Source organism: Triticum aestivum, chromosome 5B (assembly GCF_018294505.1).
Source record: "Triticum aestivum cultivar Chinese Spring chromosome 5B, IWGSC CS RefSeq v2.1, whole genome shotgun sequence".
NCBI classification, from domain to species: domain Eukaryota; kingdom Viridiplantae; phylum Streptophyta; class Magnoliopsida; order Poales; family Poaceae; genus Triticum; species Triticum aestivum.
Window position 1 is genome coordinate 700,503,781 of NC_057807.1, and position 26,401 is coordinate 700,530,181.

Sequence of the window (26,401 nt, forward strand, 5' to 3'; positions counted from 1 at the left end):
CGTGCGAAGGTGCTCACTCATGTCCGTCTGATTTCTACGGTGACGTCTGGCACATCTCGCACAAGGGCATGGTGGGATAATTCTCATTGGACGACGGAATATCTCCTTCAAATACACATCGGTTTTCGTGATCCACTCTGATGTTACTCGATTCCGACGGATAAAACCACTGTACATCCACTGATTATCTGCCATCCTCTGCTTTTTTGCAACCCACACAACATAATTAAGGATTCACTTAAATTAATCACATCAAATTTTCAGTTTCTACCGCGTTTAATCCACCTACATCTCTAATAGGTAAAGATGGGTCCTAATCCCACCCGAGGATGTGTAGATTGAGTACGTTCTCCATTCTACCCCGTTCCGAGACAAAATTTCAGCAGCACCTCCCCGCTGTTCTCCAGATACACGTCTCGGCAAATAGCCGAGAGAATGTGCTCCGGAGAACGATGGGTAGGCACCGCCGAAATCCTGTCTCGGAACGGGGTAGAACATGGAGAACATACCCAATCTACACATCCTCGGGCTGTCCATGGAAAACGCTGGACAATCCGAAAGAGCTGTGGTGATAAATATGCAATTGAATGCATATTTATCGATGCAACCCTTTCGGACGGGAGACGCCTAGGTTACGTCAGTTGACTTGACAATGAAATCTAGTGATATGAAAAATTGGAGGAGATGGACTTGTAGCTCACCCTCGGCTGTAGAGGAAGTAGTCGAACAGCAGAGGGATGCTCAGGGGGACCAACGCGTCGGACAACGGTCACTCCAATGAAATGAGAAACCACAAAGCCTGCAAATTCCATCGCGACAAAAAATTAGAACATCACAACTCATAGAGCATATTTCAAACATTTAAACATGCATTCATTTATTTTTGCATCATGTAGGCAAAAAAACTAACAACATTAACAATATATTCATCATCGTCATCACATATTCATCATCATCATTATCACCTATTCGTCTAACCAAATTTTTTTACTACCTATATTCATCATCGGCATCACATATTCATCATCGTCATCACATATTCATCATCGCCATCACATATTCATCATCGTCATCACATATTCATCGTCGCCATCACATATTCATCATCGTGACCAATTTTTTTTCAAGGTATGGAACATATAGCATCTCATCTAACCAAATTTTTTTACTACCTATCTCACTATCTATCTAACTATCTACCTATCTAACTATCTATCTAACTATGTATCTAACTATCTAAATACCTATCTAAATACCTACCTAAATACCTATCCAACTATCTATATCTAACTAGCTACAAAATTACTAAAAAACACTAAAAACTTCAAAAAAATCACCTTAGAGAGGGCCGGGCGGAGTTGAGGCGGGGAGGCGCGGGGTAGGGGCGGGGCGGCCGGCGCAGGGTCGGGGCGGGGCGGCCGGCGCGAGGTCGGGGCGGGGAGCCGCGGGGTCGGGGCGGGGCGGCCGGAGTGGGGGCGGGGAGGCGCGGGGTCGGGGCGGGGCGGCCGGAGTTGGGGCGGGGAGGCGCGGGGTCGGGGCGGCCGGAGTCGGGGCGGGGCGGCGGGTCGGTGCGAGCGACCGACGCGGGGTCGGGGAGGGGCGGCGCGGCCTCGGGGCGGGGAGGCGCGGGCGGCGGCGGGCTCGGGGCCGGCGGTGGCGTGCTCAGGGCGGGCGGCGGCGGGCTCGGGGCCGGCGGTGGCGTGCTCAGGGCGGGCGGCTGAGGTGGTGGGCGGCGGCGCGGGTGTGGGTCGGGGAGGAAGGGGGAGATGGCGAATGGGTGGTGGGGGCGAACCGCAAGGAGATAAGGTCGGCCCTATGCCGACGGCCTGGCCGTCGGCATAGGCCTGGCCCTTTGCCACGTTATTGATCCGTGGACATGTGCGCTGCTACGGCATAGATACTTTATTTAGTCACCTAGCGGCTCACAGAATTTCAAAGGACATCGAATCTCCAAAATACTCCAGTAGAGAGAGAGAGAGAGAGAGAGAGAGAGAGAGAGAGGGTGTGTCAAAAAGGGGAAACTAATAATAACATTCCCTCATGTATGGGGAGCCAAAGGGAAATGTTTTAATTAGAAAAAAAAAGTTTATTACTCTGAAGATTTTGAATTGACCATCTAAACCGGAAAGGAGGGAGTACAAGCTTAAAGGAATATATTAGATGCCATATGAATATTCTTGAGTAAGATTACCCCTATGCCCTAGGTCTTATGACAAGAGCAAATGCACACTTGTAAAATGCCCATTGGCATGGCATGTAAATTGTCACAACAATCTCCTACAAACATAAGGGCACCCCCTCACTTGGAGAGGGCAAAAGCAATGGACTCACTGTCGGGCATCCGCTTACTTGGGCTTGAGAAGGGAACTATGAGAGGAGTTCCACAGGGGAGCTCCTATTGGATGCTCATTGCGTCAAATAGCACACCGACGCACTTGCAGACCGCGGTTGCGCTGGCCCAATCGAAGGCACCAAACTAACTATGTTTATTCCGCCAAAAATAAACAAAAAAGCGACACGCTGCTTAGAGGATTCGAACTCGTGATGTACAGCATGTCGACGAGTGACACTGGCCACTAGAAAGAATGACTGCAGGTGATTAATATAGTGCAATATTTTTAAGAATTCAATGGAGTGGGATATTTATGCAGCATAATTATTTACTGTATTGTATAGTTTTTGGAATTATTTGAAACAAATTTCGAAAACACAAGAAAATTTTGAAACAATGTGACAAAATTTGAAGTTTATGTAAAAAAATTAACAGGTAAAAACAAAATGCTAATGTTGAAATTATTTGAACAATTTTTTGAAAATGCAAACATTTTTAAAGCTGACATTTTTTGAAATTTCCAAAATAGCTTTTGAATTTGCGAACAAATTTTGAAATATTTGTTTAATTCTCTTATTTTTATAAAATGATCCTTTTTTTCAAATTCCAGAATGTTTGTTTTAAAAAAGGGAACAAAATTTAACAACACAAATATTTTTCACAATTACAAACAAATTTCTAAAATATTCAAACAATTCTTGCATTTGCAAACAAATTTTAAAAATATGAAACAAAAATTAGGAAATGATATTGTTTTTGAAATTACTGAACATTTTTTGAATTTATGAACAAATTCTGAAAATCCAAACATTTTCTCAAATGTTATTTTTTTGAAATTATAAAATTGTTTGAAATTACGGACATTTTTTCAAAAGGGTGAATAATTTTTGAAGTTCGAAAAAATTTATGAATGTTGGAACATTTCGAATTTTCCAATCAAAATTTGAAAATGGGAAGTTTTTTTGAGAATTCTGAACAAATTTTGGTATATAAGAATATTTTAGAAATTTTTGAAAAGTAGAAATATAAAAAAAATAGGAAAGAAAATAGAAATATAAAAAGTAGAAAAACATGAAAAAGAAAATGCAAACAGAAAAAACAGGGAAGAAAATAACCCAGGAAAAAAACCGGTTCAGGCGGTTGGGCACGGCATCTCTCATCACTAGCATCCTTGCCCTATGTGATGCCCATCAATTCACCGCAGCAAGCGACGAATATGGTTTTCCGTTGCACAGCTCCTAGGAGAGGGAGCCACGACAAAAGCTGGAGCAGGACATGCGCATGAAATGGAAGTCATAGGCACCCAGCCACCCAGGTGAGGAAGACCCCACAGGAAACCACCTAGCTAGGAACAGTTGGGTCACCACGTCGCAATCAAAGTCAGGTGAGGCTACCTTGGCATGAACAAATCTGAGGAACGGCGTGCCGACTTTGTGGCAAAGTGTGTGCAGCAAACCCGGAGCGGGGCGTGGATTGCCTTTTGTGAGGATGCCTCGGACCACGGATTCAGACTCACGTAATAGTGTTGCCTTCAGATTTCTAGCCCTAACCTAACATTGACTTTGGACTTCTAGATCTAAGCCAGTGTTGCCTTCGGACTTCTAGCTCTAAGATATTGTTTGCATCAGGTAGTAAGCAAATTTTGTGGTGCTTATGCGCAAGTGGTAAATAGGAACCAAAGTCTGGTGGGAGAGTCTGAAGCCATCTAAGGTATGTTTGATTTAACTGATCACCATATCTTTTGCTTTCTTTATTTTGTGCAATATGTTGAGATGTGGTTATTTTGATGGTTGTGCTTGGTCGCAACATTATACCGTCAAAATGAGAATAGGTCATTTAATTTACTGAATGGATTTGAACGTTAAACCCAAATTGAGTGAGCTCTTTGAAGATTCTCAAAGCCCCGAGACGAAGGGAAAAAACAATGTTGGCTCAAGCTCCCAACAATCTATTGGGCTGGATGAAGTGAGACAAGTGGAGGTGGAAGTGCACCGATGTCCAAGTCAAAAATAAGTGGAATGATGAGGTGGGAAGTGGGAGAAGATAGGGTTGTGCCTAACAGAGCGGCGAGCGCAATGTCAGCAGCGGGGATCCTTTTTTAAGAAATACATAGAATTGGAAAAAAAAGGAGGATATTATGGAGGAGGAGGAAATATACAATATCTACTTGAATGTCTAGAGAAAGAAGATGGACAAAGAGGATGGATATCGAGAAATGAAGCCGTGGGAGCAAATGGAGCTTGAGAAGACGAAGGTGAGGGAGCACATGGATATTGAGAGAGAGAAGATAAACATACGCCATTGGGTGCCTTGTTTTTTAGGCAACTAGGCTCTATCTGCGGACACATGAGGCAACGGTTATATGTTTGCTCTTGGATATGCCCTCAGTCCCAACTCCCAAGTAACTTTTCTTCTTCCTTTTCGGGTGAACCAGTATAGTGCCATTTCTTGTTTGTGTTGTCACTGTCCAACAGCTGCTGATTTTTATTAGCAAAGACTACAACTGTGGTATAAACCAAGGTCCTACAACTTGATAAAAATAACCACGGTTACAAATATTTCAAAATTTAATAATAAATAGGGATTTTCGCACAAGAAAATATAGCCACCAATTTTGGTTAAAAATTATGACCATCCATGACTGATTTGTGTTGCTTTGCAAACATGAATTGATTTTTCTCTTCTGACAAAAATCATAAGATTGTTCAAATAAGGCAATATTACTTTATGCTATGACATATCTATCAGATTTTTTTCTGCCTTTCGTAAAGATTTTATATGCATATCTCTTGTTAGGCATAATGTAAGTTGCAAGAAGATGCCTTTTGTATCATGGGCTTTGATGAGTGCATTTTGCATCATGTTATGTTTTTTTTATTTCTGCCAGTTGTGTTCCCTTTTTGCCTAGATTCCACAAGAGTATAAATTTGAGGGTTTTGTAGCATTTAAAGGGAACCTCCATTTCTTTTCGAAAAATGATGATTGGGTATTAAAGAAGGGACCTCCCTGCTAAAGATAAAAGGAGATCCCGGGTGAATGAAGCTAGCCGGCGCAGGTCAAGGAGTAACTCATGAATGGATCCTCCCCGTCAGTGGAGATGATAATTTGTTCCTCGCAAAAAGAAGAAAAAGAAAATGCGTTGACGGATACGGTGACAGAAGCAAGCAGTAATTTGAACTTGTAGTAGTTACTGATAGCCAGATAATACTTGATCGCTGTGGACCTTGCAATGTAGTACCTATCTGAATTATGTGTGTGTACTGCAATCTGGATGCATATTTATCTTGTTCCTTTCTGAATGTGCCGAGTAATTGCCTAGCCTGCCTTAGGCAGATGTGTTCGCCTGCTAGGGGCATCATTGAAATTCTCCTCCCCCTCCCAAGAATGTGTCTCTGGGAAACTTTCTGGTAATACACTAGCCTTTTGAATTTATGTAGTTAACATCAACACTGAATCTACCGCAATACAAAGAGGTTACTTGTTGTATGCTGATCTTGCACCCCCTGGGCCTGGAAAGTGACTGAAATGAGAGTTTCACTTTTCAGAAACCTTGTGGGTAGCATAATGTTTGAACCTACACACCCCTACCCTAATGTTTCAATCAAATAATGTGAATGGTAACAAGGGCTCTTTCGCAAGGACTATTTCTAGCAACCATTCAGCCAGAGACTACACAGGAAAAAACAACACACCGCATGGCGTCTTTCCCATGGTACCAATCACAATTCACAAACTCCATAAAAGATGAAGGATACATCGATCGACTAAAAATGCATCGGGAAATGAGACGGTCTTATTAAATCACCGAGCTAAATATATGCCAGAGAAGCATGTCAAAGTAACAAGCTGCGGTGTTACACAGCAAACTACCCAACATGAGAAGAAAAAATAGCAATTTTTCGGAATGGTAACAAACCATCATCCATCACAGTTGGTTGGAAGAATGCATCCAAACAAAATGCACACCAGTCCCCTTGCTCTCGGCTCTCGTTTATCTCGTGTTTCCGATCATACAAATCCTTCATATCAACATTCATTTGTTTACTAAAACTCCCTAATCCAAAATAATAAAGGTCGGAACATATTATTGTTATTAGCTCATGACTCTGGTGACCATTCCGGCGCCGACGGTCCTCCCTCCTTCCCTCAGCGTGAATCTTAGACCTGCAAAGCATATAACAGACAGATGAAGTTCTATAGTACTAAAGCAATCCCGATGCCGAAAATCTCAGAAGGTACGAAATGTAGGCAGACCTGGTTCGAGCGGAGCAGGCAACATCAACTCAAAGGTTGCAGTTATGCTGTCACCAGGCATAACCATGTTCACATGCAGAGGCAACTCGATTTTTCCACAGATACCAGTTGTCCTGAAGTAGAACTGTGGGATATAATTTGAGAAGAAGGCCGTGTGGCGACCGCCTTCATTCTTGGTGAGGACGTAAATTTGGGCCTCAAACTTCTTGTAGGTCTTTACAGTGCCGGGTTTGCACACCACCTGGTATTGTAGGAAATAACACCAAATGAAAATCATCTAATAAAAGCAGCAAATAATACTGGAAAAGACACAAGATAGAGATAGTGTTACAAATATGCAAGATCAAAATGAAGCAAACTTATGCATCACCAGATCAGAAACTAGAAAATGTCTGTGCGTGGCAAATATTCGAGTGAAATGGGTCATTAGGGCATCCCCAACGGCACCCGCACATTTCCTCCCGCATCTATCCGCGAACAGGGGGGGGGGGGGGGGGGGGGGGCAGTCTGCGGACATGGATGCGGGAGGCCGCCATCCAACCGTAGGCGTAAATGTCTTTCTCTATTAAATTTTAATCACCAAATAATTATGTGATTCCCTTAAAAAAAATAATTAGTAGCTTTTTGTTTGGCGGAAGGCTATTAATCCATGTACTAGTTTCTGCCAAGGCCAGCCTTCTTGGCAAAAAGTAATAAAGAACCTTAATAGAAAGCTAATCACCTTGCCAAATGTTAATCATATGGCAAGAAGTAACCTTTCGCCAAATGCCAAAATATATCTGCAAAGCTTCAGCCAAATGCCCAAACACTAATCACCTTGCCAAATGCTAATCATATGGCAAGAAGTAACCTTCCGGAAAATGCCCAAATATATTTGCAAAGCTTCCACCAAATGATTACTTCTTGCCATATGATTAGCATTTGGCAAGGTGATTAGTGGTTGGGCATTTTCCGGAATACTAATCATATGATCACCCGGGCAACACTGTGTTGGGCTACGTTCAGTGTTGGGCTTCGTGTAAGCACCTGGGCCTAGGAATAATAGGAAGAATCGAGCGAGAGAAACGAATGTGGTTTACTCGACAGCGAGCGCTCCACCTCCTGCTCAACGCTCGTTAGCGAGTGCGAATCAACCTGTGGTTGAGTTAGTTAGGTGGACAGTGGTATCCCCAACCCATCAGGGTTCAAATCCTGGTGGGAGTCGAACTCCCAAACTAGCGATGCTTACTACCAGTGATAGCCAGCTGACCTATGGGCTGAGTACGACTGTTATGGAGCACTATACGAATTAAAATCGAAGGAGCGGCAGGTCCGGGGTTTTTCAACATATTTTGGCCAAAAAATTGTTTTTTTACTAATGCGACCAAATGTTGAGAAATCGTAATTTTTTTAGAATACTCAATTTTAAAACGTGAACATTTTCTTAAATTGTGAATAAATTTTGAAAACTGAATAATTTTCTGAAACTTGAACAATTTAAAATACCCACTGAACATTTCTCTTAGTATACCTTGAACATAATTCAAATACACACTGAACATTTTTTTTAAATACGATGAACTTTTTTTGAAATGCAGTTGAACAAAATTTATATACACGATGAAATTTTTTTATACAAGAGTGAACATTTTATTAAAATGTATGGTGAACATTTTTCTTCAATACAGTGAACAAACAAGAAATTCTGAACAAAATTTGAAACGTGAACCAAATATGAAAACATGAACAAAATTTGGAATTTCAAACATTCTCGGAAAATTCAAACGGATTTTTAAAATCCTGCACATTTTGCAGAAAATTTGACTTTTATGGGAAAACATAAAAATAAGAAATCAGAGAAAATATAAAAAGAAAAGAAAAGGAAGAAATAAGCAGGAAAAAAGAAAAGGAAAATGAAAAACAAAAATAATGAAGAAAACCGGAAAAACCTGTAAGACAAAAAAAGAAGGAAAAAACCGGTTTAGGGAAAGTTCCCCAAACCAGTTCCTCGGTGTAAGCGGGCCGGCCCGTGTCGATCGCTGGCTTCGCTCGGCTTCAGCGAAGCTGCGCCGGTTTGACGCTAACGGTCATATAGGATCCACCCCTCCCTGCTACCCTGCCTGTTCGGTTGTTCGTCTTTGCCGCACCCGGTTGGGAGTGGAGCGGACGCTGAGACAGAGTAGCGGCAAGAAGCGAGGCTGGGCGTGCCGGCGGCGGCCGGGAAGCGACTGGCTCCTCGACTGGCTCCATTTTGAATATATTCACCAATCACACCACTTAATTTATGTGAATTACAAACCCATGTTTTACATTATATTGTCTTCTATGTTGTTTGGACGATATCTCTGGCAATATGAGTTTGGTTCTATGCATGGCCTAGTTCTGTGACTTCTGTTGTCAAGTCATAATGTTATTTACGTCTACAAAAATGAATGTTGATATATTATTTCACTTCAGAATTATACTTGCATTTTACTTCATTATTAATGTCGATTAGTCATTCAGTTTGGCGCTATGTTATATCCTGTGTATTTAAACATCGGTTATTTAGGCGATTTCAAAATTAGACATTTACGAGCAAATTCGGCCAGGCTTCACAAAATTTCTGGCTCCGCCACTGCACATGATGTCATGTTGGCATATCTTGAACCACTTGCAAACTGATAAAGTTTACAGGAAACTAACTAATTTTTACAGGATTTTCACCACAAAAGTGCCGAGTTTCATGTTTGCTCGCTTTTAAAATAATTAAAATAAGCCGCGTGGTGTGTTCCGCGCAATTCGAATCCGCAATCTTGAGGGACCAGTGCAACGCAAATAGTTTCCGTATGGATGCTGCGGAATCGGCATGGTCAACTGCCACCGACCAGCAGCAGATTGTTCGTGTCCTCTAGCAATAATCCACAGCCATAAGTTTTTTTAGAACATCCATATCATCTTGAAATCTACGAAGTCACTGTAGGCATCTCGTCCTTGACGAGAACGTCTCCTTCCACTGAATGCGCATCGCCGGAAATGCTGAAATAAATTCAGCAATATATGTAAGCACCAGGATTTGAACCCTGGTGGACTGGGGATACCACAGTCCCTCTAACCATCCAACCACAGGTTATTCGCTCCACAGCCATAAGTTAGCGTTGCTTTGTTGTTGACGTTTTATCAGACCGAAAAGACTTAGTGACGAGCGCACGTCGCAACCCTCGATGGGCTGCGTGGAGTTTTTCCTAATCACTTTCCCCGTGATTTTACGTGGGGCCCGGATAGATTTTCTCCTAAAAAAAAGATCTCCCTCACCCCCTGATTTTGCGTTGAGTGCTTCCTCTGTTCTTTCTCTGCCCCTGAGTTCTTCCTTTAAGACTAGCCAAACTGTGGAGTAACTTAGACTAGTAACATGCATATGTTACTAACTCTACAGTGGAAAGTAATATATGTGTGGTGTCATACAACACTTTATTTATTAGGTTGTAGACTCATCTTGTCTTGGTATGTGTGATATTACCTATACTATGAGTAACTAGCTATATTACCACATGCCTCTCTTTCTTCATTAATTACTTGCCACATCATCTATTTTGTCTAAATATGTGTAATATTACCATCTATGCTACTTTCATTATGGGTAGTCTAATCTCTTTATCCCTGCTTTTAAGGGGGGTGTGTGGCTGCATGCAATATAAAAGAAGGAAAGAAATAAAAAGGAAACAACACATCGAACCAGATTGATCTGAAAACGTACGCTGTTTGAAATCGAGCGCGTCAACGCGCGAGCGCGAGACGCTATTGTAACCTAATGCAGAGACAAGTCACTTTGCACTTTTAGTGGCCAACAAACTTAGGTATATTGACCTCACGAGGCGGTCTTAGAGCATCTACAGGTGGACTTGCAAATCCGACTTTCTATATGCCTGCGGATGCGCCCGGATACGTTTGTGAACAGTAACTGATGACCCTTTATTTTTGCTCCGCGGCATCCAGCTATCTCATATTTGATACATCAAATCCATACAAGCATGCCAAATAAAATCTACATACTACGGAGATGTTAACAACCTCCGAGCCGGCAATGCCGTCTCCGGGCGGATGGCTACCTGCCGGACCTTTGGCTCCTCGTCGGACACTATTTCGGCGAAGATCTCATCGAGCTCTACAACCCACAGAGAAGGCGGCAGTTGACCTTCATGTCTGCGTCATCTGGATGGAGTCGAGGATGACCTACTGCACCGCCGCCTCCTTCGCTTGGGCCATCTCGAACTCCACCAATGCCTCGGGCATGGCGAAGCCCTTACTCGGAGGCATCGGATCCGCCTCATCTGCACCCTCCTCCTTCTCCTCTGGTTCCGACGAGTCCAGAGGTAGGTCAGCTGTGATCCGGCTTCGCTCCTAGCCCGGATCTTCTCAAGGAGCTCGAGCCGCCGCTCTGGCGTGAGCATGGCGTACGTCGTGATCCAGCGTCGGGGCATGGCTAATGGCGGACCGTGAGCGGATTGAAATGTGGCGGCGACGGATGGGAGGGGAGGGAAATGGGTACGAGGTAGGGTTTGGGTACCGACGTCCATCTTAAATAGCTGGACTAGGGTGCTCAAGCGGCGCACCAGAGCGGCAACACGTGACGCCATGAATGCATCCTTACCGTTCTCATTTGAAATCGGAGGAGACGTCTGCTAGACCGATGGGTTTCTGCATGTTTCCGCGTGGGTCCATGCGATCAGTCGGATGTGGCGGATGCGCCCGGGTGCCCGGGCCTCCCAATATCCGCTTCTGATATGGGCCGGATATGAGGGATGCCGATCAGTCCGCGCATATAGGGCCGGTATAAGCAACCCAACATGGCAACCACGTGGATGTTTTTTTCTCTTCTGTATCGGTTTTTGTCTTACTTGATTTAATAGGCGGAGTTTGTGGTCTAATCTAATCATTTTTCGAGTTCTTTGTCTAAAGTGTGCAAACAGTTTAAGTTAATAGACGAGTGAATTTCAGTTTTTACCTCTAAGTTTGACATTTTTGACGCTAATTACTCCATTCAAGAGAATTTCATCCGGCATACCCAATTTAACAAAAGTGTTGCCAGGGTTTACCCTCTTCTATTTTTTGTGAGCATTCTGATTCATGGGTCCCGATTGCAAAGTCCACGTGTCATGCCACGTCGTCGGTTTTTCTGGGTTTTTTCCTCATGTGAAACCAGTCCGCGCCGCTGAGCCCGACCGGATCGCTGAACCGCACGCACCGTCAGTCGTGGCGATCGACGCTCGACCCGGGCCGCACCGCGTTCGCGTCTAGCCTAGCACATGCACCGCTCGCCCGGCTTCTTACCGCACGCACCACTCTCGCTCGCGCCTAGGGTTAGGGATTCGCTTACGGCGGCGACGGCGACGGCGGGTGCTGAAGGGAAACGACGGCAGCTGCAGGTGCTGAATGACATCGACGGCAACTGTGGGTGCTGAATGGCGGCAACGGAGACGGCGGGTGCCTAAGGGCCGCGACGGTGGCGGAGGGTGTTGAAGGGCGGCGACAACAATGGCGTGCGGCTGCCGTGCCTCGAGCGTGTAGTCCCATGCTGGCGCGTTATCCCGCCCCGCCCGTCACTGTCAGCAAGTTCAGGTATTTCTTTCTTCCTCTGAATTGTTTCTCCATGGAACTAGTACATACATCGTTGGCCTACTGGATGTGTGAATAGTTCTCGCTTGATACAGGGTGCAGTTAACTCCTCTAGTGATTCTGTGATGGTTGGTTTGATGATGCTCCGGTGATCCATGGGCAAAGTCCAGGGTTTACCCTCTCCTCTAGTGATCCATGCGTGGTGCAACAGACTCCAGCGAGATATGCGTGGCGGGATTGGATGGGATCGTGGTGCATCAGACTCAAGCGACCTGTAAATCGGTGAGGACATGCGTCTGCGTGTGCTTGCCATCGGCCCGGTCCGGTCGGCAGAAGCTGGCGAATCGGTTCAGTCTGTAGAAAAGTCGCCAAGGAAAAAAACCGACGACGTGGCACGCCACGTGGACCTGGTAATCGGGGCCCATAGATCAGAACACTCACAAAAAATAGAAGAGGGTAATTTGTGGCAACACTTTTGTTAAATGGGTATGCCGGATGAAATTCTCTTAAATAGGGTAATTAGCGTCAAAAATGTTAAACTTAGGGGTAAAAACTGGAATTCACTCTTAATAGACTAATGACGTATTTCATGCCAAATATTCCTTGATGAGAAAAAAGGCAATTTCTGTTTGCCCAAAGACCTCTGCCGATAAGGCTAAGAGCAGAAGTTAATTACTCTCTCCGTGCCACAATATAACGATCTTATATTATGAGAGGGGAGTAGATCCAACGTCTACGCATTCAACTAAGAATCTGGCTCACTGACCTGGCCACGCTCGACATCACCGCACATAAGACCATGGAGAAGAAGACAAACATAGTCACCAGCCTGCTCACAAGGAGTTGTTAGCACAATGCTCAGAATCAGTCAAGAACAATGTATGGTCTACTTCCATAATCATTACCTCTCCATGATCCATCATCTTTTTGAACATCTCAACACCAGTAACTGTGGTCTTCATGGGACCACTCTGTGACCAAGAATATGTTTCATCAGTGTAACATCAAGGTTTACGGTCAAAAAAGTGTACATCAAGGTAGCAATGTAATGGGTAATAAACTTGTGAGGACAACTAGGAAACTAGAGCAACCAGCCTTTGACTAGTGTTGCATTTAGGTTCATGCGTGCATAGCAGACATGGGACCAGATATACTGCACCTGCAAGCAATAATCACATGTGCAACTTCACTAGTAGGATTTACCATGATAATGAGTATCTTATTATTCATGGGAGCAACTATTTAACGGGTTTCCCTTCAGGGGTTAATGGAGTGGGTGCTCACGGGAGCCTCTCCAGACGGCGCGTGGTGGGCCCAGCAGCTGCCATGTGTCTTGCGTCAGACGCACTCATGGTATCTTATTTATTTTTCTGCATGCATTTTGGTTTTTTTTTTACTTTTCTGCTTTTGCTTGGTTTCTCCTAGGTTTTGGCGGAAACAAATAGTTTTGTTTTTGTTTCTTGAGAAAGCAGTGCTTCTTCATGAGAAGCATAGCCTATGCTTCCGCGAGAAGGACAGTTGTCCTTAACTCCGCGCATTTGGTTTAGATGGTCTGGTTTATATGGGTTTTTTGCTTTGTACGATATTAATACTTTCAAAAATAAGGTATGAAATTAAAATATCATTTGGTTTTGATATATACCAAATTATTTTGGTATGGTTTCGGTATATACCATAATAACCAAAGTTGATGCAAATTTGAAAATGATATAATAATAATTTATGAATTTATGACTCAAAACACATAGTTATAATAATAATTTGAAAATGATATAATAATAATGTATAAATTTATGACTCAATATGTGGTATATAACTTATATAAGTATATATGCATGCATGGTTTCATTCCTTCATGGTTATGGATGTGCTGAACATTTTTTAAAGAGAAAAAATAACTATATTACAAGAAAATATACGTTCTTCCAGCTCCTATACAAGAAAAATGACTACTTATATGGTTGTTCGCCTCAAGAAATATAAATATATATTTTTACTTCAGCTTATTCAGTTAACCGTTTGATTTTTTGGTGTATACTATAAAAACCGAAATTCAACGATATGGAAAGTTCATACCATACCGAAACAGAAACCATACATTACTTAGAATTGGTTTGGTTTGGTTTATTTTCAGTATGGTTTTTTTGTTTGGTATTAACATGCACAGAGTGTTAGTGCTTCCTGAAAAGGGAAAATCACAGTCCATGCTTCCACAAAAAGCACAGTTGTTCTTTCCAAAACAGGAAAAGAACAACATATGCTTCTGCGAGAACTATAATTATGCTTCCCAAAAGGGGAAAAGCACAGTTGTGCTTCTACGATTTCCACGAGGAGCACAACTGTGCTCCCCGAAAAAGGGAAAGGCACAACATGTGCTTCCGCGAGAAGCACAACCATGCTTCCTAAAAAGGGATGTGCTTCCTAGAAAAATTGGAAAGTACAATTATACTTCTAGGTTTCGGTTTTTTTGTGTTTTTGTATTATTTTGGTTTTTCATTTTTCTCAATTCCTGTTTTTTTTTGTTTCTATTTTTATTCTTTTCCCTTTTTTTATTTTAATTTTTTGCTGAGCAAAAGTTCATCAAAACATATTAACATGGGATCTACTTTCGAACATCTTGACGAAAAATGGTTCATGATTTGTACGCACACCTCAAGAGATAAACCGTTTTGAAAAAACAAATCTACAAAAAAAAAAGATAGCTCCCAAGATTCGACAAGTGGTGCACCTGCACGGCACAACTTGTCAGCGCCAGAGGAAGTGAGAGTGGCCTTTGCGAGAAATACCTCTTAATTAGTGATTTCAGTTATTTGTCAATACATAATAGTTGCATAAAGCTAGTCAAATTCATGAAATAAATCACAATGGGCCAGCCATGTCCCATGGGTCAGGGACACTATCAGGCATTAAAAAACAAATCAGGCTCTAACTCACCTCCGTCAACCCTATGACCTCAACATCCTCACCAGTTTTAATTACCCCCCGTTCAATACGTCCAGTCACAACAGTACCATGATCCTGCAAATTCAAACCAATTAATCAGTGTTATAATTAGCTAGCAACGATAAGATCAGGTAAGACGAATGTATGATCTTGTCATTATGATTTATGGACTCATGATCTTAACTTCTCAAATCTCAAGGATACATATATTATGGTACGTATATCACAGTGTTTAGCGCAGCAATCAGAAAATCCAATCACCTGAATTGAGACAATCCCTTCAACTGGCATCAAGAAAGACTTATCAAGCACCCTCACAGGATCAGGGATGTATGAATCAACGGCATCTATCAGTTTCAAAATAGCATTCTTTCCAATCTCCTCGTCCCTTCCTTCCAAGGCTGCCAAAGCAGATCCATGGATGATAGGAATCTCGTCGCCAGGGAACATGTAGAGACTGAGGACCTCTGCACAACAAATTTACTTTACAAGAGAAGCATAATCGACAAACCAAAAACTGACAACTGAAAAATGCTAGCATACCACGAAGCTCCATCTCAACTAAATCTGTTAAATCTTCATCTCGAACTACGTCAAGTTTGTTCACGAAACAAACAATTGACGACACCCCAATCTAAGAATTACAGAGAGGAGAAGCGTCCATCTGCTCAGAGCTGCAAAGAGAAAAATGCTAAAGAGACAAATTGCTGCTGAGAATAATGAGAATTTGTGACCTGTCGAGCTAGAATAATATGCTCCCTTGTTTGTGGCATCACGCCATCAAGAGCTGACACGACGAGAATAGCACCATCCATTTGAGCAGCTCCCGTGATCACGTTCTAAATAATGCACGGCAAATTAAGAGCATACAAGCAAAGCGTCAGAGAAGTGTGTGCTAGACAGACAACTAAGCTCTACTCCCTGCGTAAACTAATATAAGAGCATTTAGAGCTTATGTTAGTTTACAGAGGGAGTAGAATGCAAAGTTCAGATGTGGCAAGAAGCCATTCCGATATGAAGGATTATGCTGGAAATCCACATATGCAGGCAATTCCTTATTTCTTTATAGTAAGGTAACTTATATCTAGATCATATATATACCTTGGTGAAATCGACATGCCCTGGACAGTCCGCATGGGCGTAGTGCCTCTTGGCGGTCTCGTATTCGACATGAGCCTGCGTGAAGGTGAAACAACCCCGCGAAATCAGCACTTGTCTGCAAATGTGGATTTTGTTTTCCTTTTTTAAGGAAGGAGGATAAGCCCGGGCCTCTGCATCATTGCGATGAACTGCAAATACGAAAAATGATGGGGCAAGCGCTAAGAGAGCAGACCGTCGAGAGGGTGATTCCTCTAGATCTCTCACCGGGGGCGTTGTCGATCTGGTTGCACGGCACCGCCTTACTAAAGGCCCCCGCCTCGGCTAGCACCTAAAGAAAAGAAAATGCCTTCAGAATTCAGATCAGCCGCTGGCACTGGCACAGCATCGAAGCAGAGCGGGCCTGATCTGACTGACCTTGGTGATGGCGGCGGTGAGGGTGGTCTTGCCGTGGTCGACGTGCCCGATGGTGCCCACGTTGACGTGGGGCTTCCTGCGATGCGACACACACAGATTCAGCCGAGACGACAGACCATTCAGACTCCAAACCACGAAACGAGAAATGAGAGGGAGCGAGCGGGGAAGAGCGGATCTGAGGAGCTGACGTGCGGGATGTGAAGGTCGCCATGGCCCAGAGGCACCGCTAAAAAATCACAGAACCAAATGAGGAAACGGAGAAGGCGTTGACCGAGAACGAAGGAGCTTGAGCAGCTCAGTTCTTTCATCATTATTAACTAACTAACTGGAGGAGTAGTGGGGGGCACGCGGGAGCATCGATCGTCCGTGTACCACGGGTAGCAGCACGAGGTGAGCAAGCGATATTTTTTGGTTTTCTCAGAGCATCTCCAAAACGCGCTATATAAGCGCCGCGCTGAAAAATTAGTGCTTTTTGCGCGCGTGCTATCGCTCCGAGCGCTCCAGCGGTAACGCAAAAACCACCCGCGCGGCATAACTAGTTCAGCGCGCGGATCAAAACGCCATCGCACGCCGTTTATTTGCTGCACCCGCTCCCGCGTGCTGGACACTCGAGCACCCGCTCGCAACTCCATCTACCTCATCCAGCCGCTGGTGCCGCCCCAACCCGCGCCACGCCATTTCTTCCGGCGACCGTTTCGGCGCTTCCTCGGCCTATCCCCGCGCCGCCGCTGCTTCCTCCATCTCCCTCTAGTCACCGCTACCCCTCGCGCGCGGCAGTCCTCTGACGAACAGCGCCAGGCCGCCCACTAGCGCTCGGCGCCCGCAAGGTGTTCGACAAAACACCCGCAAGGTATGTATTGCTTCGACTTCACATGTTTTACATGAATTTGGTGAATGTTGTTTGTAGTTTTTATAGCCTAGTTTAAATTGAACATTGTAGATGAGTTTGTCATATGATTCTTCCAAAGAAGAATTTGATATGAAAGAGGAGGATCTTGCAATGATCCTAGCTATGCACATCAATAAAAAATCGAAGCATGGTGATTCGGTTATTGATCGGCAGAAAATTTGGAAGGATAGGATTAATGCCCACAACAGATTGATCAGGCACTATTTTGCGGATAATCCCGTGTACCCTGAGTCAAACTTCCGGCGCCGGTTTAGGATGAGCACCGAGTTGCTCAGACGCATTGCACCGAGTTGTATTGAAAGATAAACTATTTGCTTGAGTTGTAATAACGAAATTCAACTATTTTTGTTGATTTATTTTGTTTGTGTTTGATCTTTTTCTTGTGTTTTGAGCGCATATGTTGTTGGTGCGAGAACGCGCATGCTGCATTTTAGCGCACCTGCAGGAACTACGCACGCGTGCTAAGTTTACAGCGGCCGTTGGAGCCAGCGCTCCCCGCTGTGCCAAAACAGGCGATCGGCGCGCTGCAAACATAATTTTAGCACACCGCGCATTAGGCGGCTGTTGGAGATGCTCTTAGGGACTGTACAACATGGCTGGTTTTCTCTATACAAAGCTGTTATGGTTTCTTGCCCTTTCTGACTCTTCTTTTCATGATTAATAATGCAACTTTGAAATCAACTCACATGAAAATCTTAGCTCATATTGTGCTTACTTGTGGTTACTTGTCTCTTAGTCTTTACTTATATCATATTGTGCTTGCTCACTTTCCTTCTAGCATTACTTGTTTACCTTTCTTAGCTCATACTATCACACTTGCAATTGTTAGGCTCAATTTCATATTCCGCATTATTGCCTAAATTGTTGAGTCTTTACCTAATAATAAAGAAAATTGGGTTTCTGGTTGTCCGTCATGGCATTTTGCAGAAAAGTCCCTCTGTTTCAGAGAATTCAACCCGTAGTCCTGTTTTAGGTAAGAAAATAAATTGTTTTTTTGTATTTTACACAAAAGCCCCTATGTTTTCTTGAAATCAACCCGCCGTCTAGATTTAAGTCACACCCGAACCGTTATTTTACATTTTTTGAAACCCCCCTGACTTTTTAGGTAATTCTTCCGCGCATCATATTTAAGTCAAACAAATGCTTTTCTAAATCATCCATATCTTTTAAACCGTAACTCCGATTTGAACATGTTATATATGAAATTTTATTAGAAAAATATGTAAAATATGAATATGAGATTAGTTTTACCTGTGAAGTATTTTTAAATATTATTTTGGAAACATATTTAAGTAAAACAAGTGATTTTCTAAATTATCCGTATCTTTTAGACCATAACTCTGATTTTAACATGTTATATATGAAATTTGATTAGAAAAATATGTGGAATCAGAATATGATGTTAACTTCACCTGTTAAATATTTTTTTAACTATTGTTTTGGAAGCAAACTTATAATTTATAGCGCACGATCCATTTTTCTTTCGTACCGGCGGCGATCCGGATTGCAAATAAACATCCCACTATAACCATATAGGGAAAAAACATCGATACCAACACATGCATACCTCTGAAAAATATTCCAGGGAAAAACAATAGATTTCTCATCGTGAGAGTGAGAGAGAGAGAGAGAGGGAGGGAGGAAAGAGGGAGAGAGAGACGCCTTAGGATTAAACATATTCAAACACGTTTTGTTTTGTGTGAACACTGAGGCCATCACCGGCGAGGGTGAGAAGGAGGATAAGGGGCAACACAAATATGATGCCTCGATAAAATAAAGGTGATGGACCTATTGTGGTCTTGAGTAATGGTTATTGGGTTAAGAGCGTGTGTTGTGTTTTTTCTCCCGTTGCAATGCACGGGCTCTTTTGCTAGTAACAATTAAAATTTGTAATTGTACCTATTCACCCCCCCCCCTCTAGGTCCATCTCGATCCTTTCAATTGGTATCAGAGCCTCGTTCTCTATTCTTGTGGCTTAACCGCCCTAGAGCGAGATGAACCCCGATGGGACTCCCCTTGTTGCAGATCTAAAGGATAAGGACGCGGCTTCCACGGAAGACAAGTCCTTCACTTCTGAGGATCTGGAACGGGCACTTGCTAAGAAAAAGGAGGAGCATGATGCTTCTCTTGAGGCCTTGGTCCAAATGAGACTAGCCACATTGACCATGATGCTTGCACCACTTTCTGGTGGTGCGGCCTCGAGGCACTTGGCCAACAACCTCCTAATAATGAACACTCCAGTGTTCCTTGGCTTTATGCAAGACCTCAAGTAGAGAAACCAAAGTATAACCCCCAAGGCAAACCTCCTTTATTTGATGACACAACCGACTTTGCTTTGTGGAGAGTTGCTATGCAGGATCATCTTCGATACGGAAATGATGAGATGTTGGAGATCTTGGAGTATGGTTATCAAGTTGTAGACCCAAAGAATCTTACACCAAGAGAAGTATATGACAAGCATCTCAACGACACAGCAATAATGTGCATAAGGAGAGGTATGACTGACAAGCAAAGGAGACCATACATACACATCACAAGTGCCAAGGAATTATGGGATAGCTTTGTGAGGACCAAGACCGGTACCTCCACTCTCCGGCTTGCTCAATATGAAATTGCCAAGGGTCAATTGCAAAACTTTTGTATGGAAAAAAGTGAATCCCCCAAGCGGCTCCTTGAGCGTCTCATGACTCTCACCGCCGACACTGAGCCATGTGATTGTGACAAGACGCAAGATGGATTCAACTTGACTAAGAGATTTCTCGTGGACAAGTTGCTTCATGTTGTTGCTCCTTATAATCACCAAATGGTGTGGGACATAAGACAACACCATGGATTCAAGGAAATGACCCCGGATGACATCATATCCACGTTCAAACTATTTGGAGAATCAAAAGCAAATGCCACAAAACATCTTGCCATGCACGGTACCCCAACATCAAAGATCAACCTTGCATTGAAGGCCAAGCATGTATGTGAAGAGGAGCAAAGTGAAGAAGAAGAAGATGAGGAGGAGGAAGATGGTGATGAGACTCACTCCGATGAGAGTCCTTCATATGAAGATATTGCTCTCTTTGTCAAGAAGTTTAGCGTGGGAAAATTCAAGGGAAGATTTCAGAAGAAGAATGTGAGGAAATGCTACAACTGTGAAGAAACCAACCACTTCTCCAACAAATGCCCTTATGAGAAGAGAGAAGATAAATCAAGGTTTCCCAAGACCTTTCCCCAGAAAAAGTTGCCTAATCCTCTAAACTCCAAGATCAAGAAGAGAGATGGGAAAGCAATGGTTGAATCCGATCCGGATGATGTTAGTGGTGTTGCCGGAGTAGCTCAAGATTCTCAAAACACCTTGAGGCTAGTCAACAAGAGTGGTGAGGTTGTCACCTACAACTACATGAAAGACTAAAAGGGCAACGCTCACAAGTGCCTTATGGCAAAGGTCGTGCTAGAAGATGGAGAGGATGAAAACTCTCCTGACAAGGTCAAGGTAACCCCACGATCAAACCCTCCTCTTTTCACTCCTTCCACTCCTAGTGATGAGTAGCTTGATGCGGAGGATAATTATGATGATAATGATATAGATGACCCCATGTTTGCAAAATTAAATAAGGTCATGTGCTCCTTCAAAGGAAAGAAGCTCACTATGTTTCGCATGCTTATGGAAATGGTGGGTAAGCACACCATCACCATTAAGGAACTCAGAACCCTCATAACCAAGGAAAAGGAAAAATATGTAATCCTTGAGCGGAAAGTCCAATATGAGGAAGCACGAAATGATGAACTATGCTTAAAAATTGGTGCAAACATTGATGTTCATGCTATAGATCTTGTCTCCTTGAAAAAGGCTAAGGACTCGTGCGAAGAGTTGATGAATGATAAAAGTAAGCTTGTGAAATCTCATGCTTCTCTCTCTAAGGATTATGAGCTTCTATCCGTGTCCCTGAAGACTAAGGAAGAAGAGGTCACCCTTCTTACAAAGAGTTTTGAGACACTCAAGCTAACTTATCTTGAAACTCTAGCCAAGGCTTACTCTTCTCCTATTATCAATGTTGAAGTTTGTACTACTAACTCTAGTAGTGACCTAGCATCTATACTTGAGGAGAATCGCTTTCTTAAGGCTCAACTCGAGAAAGGTCTCGTGTCATGTGCTCAAGGACAAAAGAACCTTGAAGAGGTATTGAGCCAACACAATGAGGTGTTTGCCAAAGAGGGGCTTGGGTTTGACCCAAGCACAAGCAAGAATAAGACGTCTACTCAAATGTGCACCACTCCTCTAAAAGAAACATTTGTACGAGAAGGGCACAAGGAGAAAGGTAAGGTTGTGAGTGGAAAGGCCACAAGGGGCATGCCCACTCTCAACAAGGCAAAAGAGTTCATGCCTCCATCCTATGTACTCTGTAAAACTAAGGATGGAGAAGTTTATGCAAAATTCGTTGGTCCTCAAAATGCATTTCATTTCTATGCTATTTGGATCCCTAAGACCCTTGTGAATAACTTGAGAGGTCCCATTGCAAAATGGGTGCCTCTAACCAAGTCATAATTGTGTGTAGGTTGCTTTCTCTGGTGGAGTAAAATGGGTGATCGATAGTGGATGTACCAATCATATGACCGGAGATAGCAAATTGTTCTACGACTTCATGAAAGCTATTCAACCATTTATGAGCATTATGTTTGGTGGAGGATCAAAAGGATAGGTACTCAGGTTGGGCAAGGTGGCTATTACAAATGACATGTCTCTTGCAAATGTCATGCTTGTCCAATCCCTTAAATAACATTTGCTTTCTGTTCGCCAATTGGCTTCTGTTGACTATGATACACTCTTTGGACTAACGGATGTGAAGGTCTTTAAGAGAGATACTCTCGAAGTGGCCTTTGTTGGAGAGTTGGATGGCAACCTTTACACGGTTGATTTCTCGAAAGAGAGCACATTCCATGCAACTTGTCTAATGGCCAAGGCCGACAAGGGGTGGCTATGGCATCGCTGGTTAGCCCATGTCGGCATGAGAAATCTTCAAGATCTCTTAAAGGGTAATCACATCCTTGGACTAACCAATGTCTCTTTTGAGAATGATCGTGTGTGTAGTGCATGCATAGTCGGGAAGCAAAATCAATCAAAGCACCCACCCAAGAATATCGTGTCTACTTCAAGACCTTTGGAGCTCCTTCATGTGGATCTTTTTGGGCCTCCTCCATGGGATAGTCTTGGTGGGAAAAAGTATGGACTTGTCATTGTTGATGATTACTCAAGATATACATGAGTGTTTTTCCTCAAATCCAAGGAAGAGACGAAGATCACCTTCATTGACTTTGCCAAGCAAGCACAATGCAAGTTTGATAAAGACATCTTGGCAATAAGAAGTGATAATGGCTCTGAGTTCAATAACTACACCTTGGAAGAATTTCTTAGTGATGAAGGGATTGAGCATCAATATTCAGCTCCATACACTCCTCAGCAAAATGGTGTAGCCGAAAGGAAGAACAGTACACTTGTGGAGATGGAAAGGTCTATGTTGGATGTATACAAGTCACCACATAGTTTTTGGGCCGAGGCTTTCAACACTGCATGCCATGCATCAAACTGGCTCTTTCTCCGCACTATATTGGAAAAGACTCCATATGTGGTCCTAACTAGGAACAAGCCGAATGTCAAGTACTTTCGGGTATTTTGGTGCAAATGTTTCATCCTCAACAAAAGATAACGGTTAGGAAAATTTCAATCCAAAACAATTGAGGGCATATTTGTTGGCTATGGATCAAACTCTCACGCCTATAGAGTCTACAACAAATCCAATGGATGTGTTGTAGAAACTTGTGACGTGGTGTTTGATGAATTTAATGTCTCCCATGGGGATCAAGTTGATCTAAGTGATGTAGGTGAATGAGATTATTCTCAATATATTTTGACCATGGGTGTTGCTGCACTTCTTCCAATGGAACAAGAACCTCATGATGATGAACAAGAAGATGGAAGCCTCACACAATCAAACTACTTCAAGACTCATACCTCCTCAAGATCCTATTGCTCAACCAAGGCCCTTAGTCCAAGTACAAGAAGATGATGAAGTCCCTCTTCATGACAATCCTCAAGAACAAGATCATCATCAAGGGCAAGAACAAGAAAGTGCAATCATTGATGATGAACCTCAAGAAATGCAAGATGAAGAAGATCTTCCACCACAGATTAATGATCCATATGTTGAGTACATGGATGATGGGCATGAAGTTGAACCTCGCGAAACCCTAACCTCCATCATGCCTCGAGTGGTCGGTCGTGTTGATGTTGAAAAAATTCTCACCGGAATATCGGAAGGTAGAGTCACTCATAAACATTTGACAAACTTTTGTGCTCACTTCTCGTTTGTGTCTAGTGTTGAGCCTCTCAAGGTACAAGATGAATTGGTGGACAATGATTGGCTCATTGCTATGCAAGAAGAGTTGAACGGTTTTGAACGCAACCAAGTGTGGTCATTAGTCGAGAGGCCAACTATGAAGCACAATGTCATTGGAACAAAATGGATTTTCAAGAACAAGCAAGATGAGACTGGTGTAATCGTCCGTAACAAGGCAAGGTTAGTGGCACAAGGGTACTCACAAGTTGAAGGTTTGTAATTTGGTGAGACCTTTGCCCCCGTTGCATGTCTTGAATCTATTCGCATCTTACTTGCTTATGCTGCTTTCAATGGTTTTACATTACATCAAATGGATGTGAAGAGTGCTTTCCTTAATGGTCCTCTACAAGAAGAAGTATATGTATCACAACCACCTGGGTTTGTTGATCCCAATCACAAAGACTATGTGTATAAACTTCATAAGGCTTTGTATGGCCTCAAACAAGCACCTCGTGCTTGGTATGATCATCTTAAGAAGTTTTTACTCGATTATGGTTTTGTGAGAGGGGTGATCGATCCCACTCTTTTTACTAAGAGGGACAATGTTGATTTGATCTTATGCCAAATCTATGTAGATGATATCATTTTTGGTTCTCCTAACATTCACTGTGCAAGAAGTTTGCAGCCTCCATGACCAAGAATTTTGAAATGTCACTCAATACGGATTTGAAGTTCTTTCTCGGATTCCAAATTCAATAATTTCAAGAAGGAATTTTCTTGTCTCAAGCAAAATACCTCAAGTATATCCTAGATAAGTTTGGCATGTTTGATGATAGTCCATGTAGGACACCCATGCCAACCAAAATTGTACTCACTGAAGACACTAAATGGTATCCCTTTCGACCCATCTATTTACCTCTCTATGATTGGTTCATTGCTTTATCTTTGGGCATCTAGACTAGACATGATGTTTAGTGTATGCATGTGTGCTAGATTTCAGGCTTCCCCTAGCGAAAGTCATCATAAGGCGGTTAAGCATATTCTTAGATACCTTGTTCACACCCCAAAGTTGGGTCTATGGTACTCCAAGGATGCTAAGTTTGATCTCATTGGGTACACGGATGCGGATTGGGCTGGAGACAAAGTGGGACGGAAGTCCACCTCTGGTGAATGTCAATTTCTTGGACGCTCCTTGGTAAGTTGGTCCAAGACTGCATGCCATGCATCAAACCGGCTCAATCCAGTGTCATCTCTCAGTCTTTATCTGTGTCATCTCTATGGCCCTTACACTGCCATCTCTCAGTCTTTATCTGTGTCCACTGGCCGGACATCCGGACCCTGGGGTCCTGCTCGCCTGCTCCCTGACCGCTAGTCGCCGCATATCTGGGCTTCACCCCAGATGTTCGGCCCATCGCCCGCAGACACACAAAATGGGATGGGGGCTCAGGATTTGGGGGCAGTTCCCCTTTTCTTCTCTCTCGCTCAACCCATCTATTTCACATCGCCGCCGCCACAGGGCTGTGCTTCGGTGCTGCCCCGGCCATCTCCTCCAACCTCTGGCCCCAATCTCCTGCCTACGTCTTCATCTCCTCCCGATCTACGATTCCATCCAATCCATTCTCTGGGTTGTGGTGTGAATCACTCGGGAGGGACCGGTTTGGGTGTTGACTTGTGGATCGACCGCCGGAGTTCTTCATGGCTCATACCAAGAATTGCGGCCCTCCTCCTTCTTCCCGGGGTATGGCTGCTATCTACTCTTGCATGTTTTCCTATTATCACAACCATCCAAGGTTTTCATTATCTCTCATGGCTATCTTGGTGTATATATCTCTCTAGAGATTTGATGTCACTTGCCTAGCCTAAAATCCTCTCTATGTACTTGGCTAAAATAACTTAATCATGGGCATGTCAATATTTTGATCTACCACTTGGACTTGTCCCATGGTCATGTTCGAAAATGTTCACATCCTCACTGTTTAATTAGCTTTATCCTTGTTCATACTTTTTGACTCCTTCTCATCGGTACTCTTATCATGTATCTGTTTCAGTCAATCGCCGACAAGGTTCCACCAACTCCGATGAACATGCTCGACCTAAGAAGAAGAAGACCTCCACTAGTCCTAAGAAGAAGCGTAGGGCACCATCACCAAGTCTGTCTGCCTCTGATCCGGATGAGGAGGACTATGTTGGGGAGGAAAAGGAAGACATTGCCCCTAGGAGTTCCGTTGCTCAGTCAAAACCGGGCACCCGGAGGGGGCCTCCGGGTGCCCGGGCCTCAAGTCCGAGGCTCTGCTATGCCTGTTGTCCGTGGTTGCCACATCTCCATGGATATCCCTACCAAAGGGGATCGCCCCATTCACGATTTCACAACCGTGGGGGCTGGTCAATACCTTGAGTTTCGAAGGGATATCAATCAATTTGATATGAGGGTTGATGCTGAGGATGCTCGTTTCCGTACTCGCTTGCAACAGGACCTCTACTCTAGCTTCGCCTGCAGCCGTTGACTTGCTTCTCACAAGTACCTGGATCTTAAGTTCTTGCGTGATA

General features: G+C 43.4%; 1 protein-coding gene across 1 annotated transcript; it reads right to left on the reverse strand.

Annotated features, from left to right (window-relative positions):
- Positions 1-6,163: 6,163 nt before the first annotated feature.
- On the reverse strand, positions 6,164-16,984 carry LOC123117800 (elongation factor Tu, mitochondrial-like). The gene is made up of 12 exons (XM_044538474.1): positions 16,807-16,984; positions 16,619-16,694; positions 16,437-16,532; positions 16,205-16,279; positions 15,838-15,942; positions 15,647-15,737; positions 15,365-15,570; positions 15,095-15,178; positions 13,066-13,131; positions 12,927-12,989; positions 6,587-6,827; positions 6,164-6,496 (listed from the first exon to the last, which is right to left on the reverse strand). The coding sequence occupies exons 1-12, from the start codon at positions 16,827-16,829 to the stop codon at positions 6,426-6,428; spliced, it is 1,197 nt and encodes a 398-aa protein (XP_044394409.1). The 5' UTR covers positions 16,830-16,984; the 3' UTR covers positions 6,164-6,425.
- Between the last annotated feature and the right edge of the window lie 9,417 nt (positions 16,985-26,401).

Bases quoted from the DNA above. Each gene is read 5' to 3' on its own strand.
- LOC123117800 (XM_044538474.1), bottom strand. From the start codon at position 16,829: ATGGCGACCTTCACATCCCGCAC. The intron at 16,280-16,436 runs GTCTGCTCTCTT...ACCTTCACGCAG, and splicing joins GAGGAATCACCCTCTCGACG to GCTCATGTCGAATACGAGAC. The intron at 6,497-6,586 runs GTCTGCCTACAT...TATGCTTTGCAG, and splicing joins GCCTGCTCCGCTCGAACCAG to GTCTAAGATTCACGCTGAGG.